The sequence below is a fragment of the Sclerotinia sclerotiorum genome, genomic scaffold (assembly GCF_000146945.2).
Source record: "Sclerotinia sclerotiorum 1980 UF-70 scaffold_4 genomic scaffold, whole genome shotgun sequence".
In the NCBI taxonomy this organism is placed as follows: domain Eukaryota; kingdom Fungi; phylum Ascomycota; class Leotiomycetes; order Helotiales; family Sclerotiniaceae; genus Sclerotinia; species Sclerotinia sclerotiorum.
In genome coordinates, this window is record NW_001820832.1 from 523,986 (window position 1) to 530,087 (window position 6,102).

At 37.8% G+C, this 6,102-nt stretch overlaps 2 protein-coding genes across 2 annotated transcripts; one reads left to right on the forward strand and one right to left on the reverse strand.

Moving 5' to 3' along the window:
- Positions 1-893: 893 nt before the first annotated feature.
- Positions 894-2,366, forward strand: SS1G_03294 (hypothetical protein; the record flags this gene model as incomplete). The annotated part of the gene is made up of 7 exons (XM_001595155.1): positions 894-913; positions 1,053-1,084; positions 1,206-1,232; positions 1,422-1,501; positions 1,588-1,610; positions 1,840-2,090; positions 2,215-2,366. 7 exons carry the CDS (start codon positions 894-896, stop codon positions 2,364-2,366), a joined length of 585 nt encoding a protein of 194 aa, XP_001595205.1.
- Positions 2,367-5,128: 2,762 nt separating this feature from the next.
- On the reverse strand, positions 5,129-5,314 carry SS1G_03295 (predicted protein; the record flags this gene model as incomplete). The annotated part of the gene is made up of 1 exon (XM_001595156.1): positions 5,129-5,314. The coding sequence occupies one exon, from the start codon at positions 5,312-5,314 to the stop codon at positions 5,129-5,131; it is 186 nt and encodes a 61-aa protein (XP_001595206.1).
- Positions 5,315-6,102: the final 788 nt, after the last annotated feature.

Below are 6,102 nucleotides of genomic sequence, written 5' to 3' on the forward strand. Positions count from 1 at the left end.
CTCACTTCGTTTTACTTTACTTCACTTCGCTTTACTTTACCTTATCTTTCTTTACTTTACTTACTTCCCGTTTACCTTTTTCGCTTCATTGTTAATTTTATCCACCAAGAAGAAAATACTGTTAAAAGATTCTTTTAACCTTACATATCATACATACATCCGTCCATACATCACCCACCCGCCCGTCCACCCATCCTTCCCGACTTTACATATAAAACCCCAAGATCAAGGAATTCCAAAAAACAAACGACGATCTCCCATTGCACCACCACCACCACCACCACCAACATTAACTTTCTCTCTCAACGAAAGACTCGCGAAAACTTTAAAGATTACCCGCGGCCGGATACTCACTTATTCACTTGTTGGGGAATATTCTTTTGGAGAATCTAAAGAGGAAGACTTTCTTTCCACTCACGCACGCGTCAGACGAAACTTTCTCTCAAAACATTCAAAACGTTCGTTCAACGTTCAACTTGCATGTTGCATTAAGCCACCAACAAGTGCTGTTGAGCTTATTGGTCCATTTTTTTTACGAATCACTATCATCTTGGAAAGACTCGGAGAAAGTTACGAATCTACGATCCGATTGACTTGTGTCTATTTATTTATCTTATTTATTTTTACTTTTTTTTGTATTTTACGTTACTTTATTTATTTGAGGTGAAGCGGTGGAAAAAGGGTTTTTTTTTATATCCGATATATTTTTATTCGGGGTAGCCAAGATCACGTTGGAAATTTGAAAATCTTGTCAAGTCGGGCCATTCATACATACGTTACGTACGTTTGATACTCTATCTATAGAGATATAGAGAAGGTTCAACGAGGGAATATTACTTTTCAAGACCTTTCCGAAGGGAAAAAAAACATCAACATTATCAATTAATTTCAAAATGGCGACGAGGAATTCACGGTAAGCTTTTCTTTCTACTTCTACTTCCGAAGTTGAGATTTCGTTGTGGTTGGTGCATAGAACGCACGGAGGTATGAATCAGGGGTAAAGGTTTTATATTGGGGAGATAGATGACTGATTTGATTATTGATGATTTTAGGAGAGATTATCACATTGTCGTTTTGGGTGCTGGTGAGTTTCTTTCCCCTTTCCCTTGCCCATTCAATCATTCACTTCAAGGAAATTCCATGAAGAAGGATATCATATGAAAGATAGGATGTTGATGGCTAATTATTTTTCTTTATCTTCAAAGGTGGTGTTGGCAAGAGTTGCCTAACCGGTAAGGATCATTTTTGCTTATTTGTCCGAAACTTTGACCCACTCTCCTCCGGGGACTTGAGGTTGGGGGTTTGAAATTTTGACGATTTCCGTGGGGGAAACCGCGTAAGGGAATGGAAGGAAGATTCGCGTTATAGACAGAGGATGGAAGATACGCAGTGAAGTGCTGATTTTTGATTGTGTCTTTTAGCGCAATTTGTTCAGAATATTTGGATTGAAAGTTATGATCCAACGATTGAGGATTCATATCGGAAGATAATTGAGGTCGATGTAAGTGTTTTAGGGGTTTTCTCCGTCTTGGCGACTGGGTGAAAGAGGGGAGTGGGGAATATGCTAACGAATTTTTGGACGAATAGGGACGGCAATGCATGTTAGAGATGTGAGATTTAGCTTTTTTTAATGGGTTGAAGAATTTGATGTTGATTTAGATGTTTAGATTAGATACTGCGGGTACCGAACAATTCAGTAAGTCTTTTCCTCCATATCACATGATACACACATATAAACTAACAACGTTTCAGCTGCCATGAGGTACATACAATCTAATTTTAAACACTTCCTTCAAACCCTCCTCCTTTTTCAAACTCCCACTAACTCACTTCTCTTAGAGAACTTTACATGAAAACCGGTCAAGGATTCCTACTCGTCTTCAGTATCACATCGCAAAGCTCCCTAAACGAACTCAGCGAATTACGCGAAACTATTATACGTATAAAAGATGATGAAAATGTTCCAATAGTAATTGTGGGCAATAAAAGTGATTTAGAACAAGATCGAATGGTTAGTAGACAAGTGGCTTTTAATATTAGTCAAAGTTGGGGAAATGCGCCATATTATGAGACGAGTGCTAGGAGGAGGGGTGAGTTTATTATTTTCTTTACTTGGAATTCGTGGGATCAGACTGGTGAATTGAGGCATAGGATCAGATGTAGTAGAAGAAATGGCTGGGTTTGATGAGCTCTGCTAATAAATCTGGAAAATAGCAAATGTAGATGAAGTCTTCATAGATCTTTGCAGGCAAATTATTCGTCGAGATAATAATCGATCGACGCCGGAATGTGATGATGAGGTTCATTCGCCGGTTGATAAAAAACATCATAGGATGAGGAGGTTGGGGAGATGTGTTATTTTATGATTTTTTGTGTTGAGGGGTATATGATGATGGGTTGGTGGGTGTGGGTGGATGTGGTAATTTGAGGATTTGGGAGGGGGGGAGTGAATGGGAGGGGGGGAGTGAAGGGAAGAAAGAAGGAAAGAAGGAAGAAAGGAAAAGATGAAAGATGGAATTGGGAATTGGGATTTGGGATTTGAAGAAGCGCTCTGTAGTTGCTTGATGTTGTATAGTTGGATGTGGATAGTGGGGTAGCGGGGTAGATAGGATAGTAAATGGATGGAGTGTTTGGAATGTGAGCTTGGAATTATGGGTTTGTGTATGGAAAATAGGATGGATGGATATGGTATGGGTGGACGGGGTGGATGCTATTTGAAGTAAGGCGGAAATGAGAAATAGATGGATATCTATCTAGTATTAGATAGATATTATGATTTACCTAGGTAATTAAAGTCTTAATGATGAGATGTTATAAGATGTTTAGAAATGAATATGAGTATGAGTATGATGAGAATAAAAAGTCATCTTTAAATCTAATAATCCTAAAATTTTCAAAATTCAAAATTTTATAAATATTTATATATCATAAATAAAAGTTTAAAAAGTTTAAAAGAGAGAAGGATAATTTATTATATATAAATAAATAAATAAATTTTGGTTTTATTTTTATTTTTTTTATTAATAAAAAAGTTTATAAAAAATTATTTCAATTTTTTAAATTTCAAACTTAATATATTCGATTAAATTTATAATATGTTATATTTTCAGATTTCAAAATAAAATATTATAAATTAAAATTTTAAATATAAAATCATTAAAGAAATACTTAATTGGTACGCCTGGTAACAGGAAACTCTCACGTGCAATTAATATCACGTGACTGGCTCAGTAAGGATCAGTGAGCTCAGTACTGAGCTGTTACGTAGTAACAGTCAACCTGTCCATATGAGCTCAGACCCCGTGGAAAAGCAAACCGATTCACATACAAAATTGTATGGTAATCGGTTCGTAGAGTCTCCCCACCTTCAGCAAGCACAGACATATAGTCTGATCCAAGTCACGTGATGGACCCTGCATATTCAGGGATACGAATCGTAGGTCCACAAACTCTCAGGATCCAAGAGATCCAATGGAGGACGAAGGTCTATATAAGCAGGATGGTTTCCTTTGTGTAGAGCTTCGTGCTCAAGATCAATCATTTAGTATACTCTACTATTAGTTACGAATTGCATATCATTATTGTCATTACTTTAAGTCCCTGCTTGACGCCTAGTTATAAATCACCTCGAGAGCCTAGAGCACTTCCACGTGATCTAGACGGCAAACCTCGTAACAAGTACCTATCTAAAGATCTAAAGTATTTTATATACATAATACAATTACTCACATTGTATCTGAAAATTCGAGATCTTATCTACCTATCTACTGCCTAGGTACTTATTATTCTTTCGAAAAATATACAGATTACAGAGTAAACACCAATACAATACAACCCAATATCTCAAGTGCAATATATTAAACAAGCGATACCTGGTAAGTCTTAGCTTAAACAATCCTAACCAACCAATCAAATCATACGTACAATATTTCACGAATCCCAAATCCTAAATCCTACTGTATTCCTTCCTCCTGATTATACTAATATAAGCTTTTGATACCTACCTACCTACCTATACCTAGAAATACTAGGATTCAAAATTTATAAATCTCTTCTCAGGGGAAGAAAATCGATGGATTTCCGGAAGTACGGTTGTCAGCCGCGGCTGACATTAATGGCGATGGAGGAGGAGCTGATGCGGGTAAGGTTAATACTGTTTCGTTATGGCTTTTCTGGGCTTTTGGGTTGATTGTAATTTGTAGGGGATGTAAGGTTGTGATGTAGGGGAGGAGTATGAGTAATGGGAGAGTGAAGGAATTGTAGGTATGTAGGTATTAAGTAGGTAGGTACCTAGATGTGGGTATAAAGATGAAGTAAAAATATGGTAGAGATGCAACCAGTTGATGTGAAACAAAGGAATAGAACCAACAGTTTCTAATGTCTTATGAATTACATATCTCGAATACTGAAAGTCTAGAACGTCACCATCCTATTACTAACCCAGTCTACAAATATTCGTCATATTAATCTGTCAAGTAATTGTCAGCAGATCAACATTAACCTACAACCCAAATGATAGATTTTGACAAGCTCATAAACCCAAGATGGCGGGACAAAATAAGTCTTCATGGCCATTCAAATTACCCCGTCGACCCAACAATTTGTTTGTATTATACCCTTGTATTCCTGTCTTCTCAAGCCTTGTGTAAGTTACGTGAGTTTTTAGAAAAAAACCAAGAAATTTGAACGAGGGTTACATCTTCCGGTTAACAATCCTTGAACCTAGAATTTTCTTAAAAAGGACTAGTAAATGGGTGAAGCTTGCATCTGCAGGGTTCTAGTGAGATGTGGGACAGCAGCTTTTTGAGCCTTCGAGCTTTGTTAGTCTTGTTAGTCGGCGTCAAAGCTCCCTTTTTTTGTGTTGCTTCGAAATAATTTCTCCCCCGCACCTTTTCCCATCTTTTTCATCTTTCCCATATTACCCAGTTTTCTTCCCCAATAATTTTGTTCCGTAGCCTTCGTTGGACTTTTAGTACGGAGAAGAGGCGAGAGAATGAAACGGTCCCCGCATGTAGGACGTGCGAGAGAGAGATCCATTATGAGTCTGTGTTAACTATTTGGCTGTCAAGATCCTTCGTGATATAAGAAATTCCTTTTTTTCGCTTGGAACTCGATATGACGATATACTTTAAGATATTGATCTTCCTGGACTGGGAAACCTCCGTTTGAACTTCGAAACCGAATGAGGAACGGATAAAGTTTTAACTTTTGAGACATTCTCACGGATTGCCACTCCGTTTATCAAATCCTGGAGAGCATTAAACTCTCTAATGGGGGTTTCCTTGCCCTTGGAACCAATCAACCTGTCACTCATGCTAAGCGTTCATCGAGAATCCGTTTAGTGTAACGGTAACAAACACTTTTTGCTCCTGCTCCTGTTATCACTCGTGGCATCCTAGCTCAAGGTTAATCCCCCAGAAAACCATTGAATGCATGTTGCCTATACCTGCAAAGAAATGGCTGATCAGCAACTTTTGTGAGACACGAGACCAACATATGATGACGATGAAGAGTTTGGATAGCACGCCAACAAACGGTTTTCCCATACTCATTTGAGGGTCCAACAGTGGTATGGATAAGTTCAACATCTCGAAAGTCTACAATAAAAATGTAAGATTACATTTGTCCACCGTTTGAATTTCTAGGGCTACTAGAAAGACGGAATATTCCTACACCAAAGCCAGTGGAAGTAAGCGTCAAAGAATTAAATTATCGGAAGGGTATCACAAAAGAGAAGAATATGAAGGATGAATTTCTTTATTATCCGAATTGGGACGAATCGGAAAAGGAACCAACTTTTTTCTATCAAAGTTTCCGAGAATCGACTAGTTTCACAACCTCGAGATATCATTATTGACAATCATTGGAGATTCTAGAGGCGTCGTTTGCTCTGCTTCAAGGGTCCAAGGATATCCTGGATTTTTGAGAAGGCTCGTCAAATTATTGGTTAGTGATCGGAAAGAAGAAAAGGGTAAAAGGGGCAGTGGGTATGTACATTTTAAGGTAGGGTATCCGATCGGCTTTCAATTGATTTCGGTTTCCTCAAAAGGCAATAATGCATATTTTGATTTGATTTCTATTTCAAGGGAAAGAGGAGAAGAG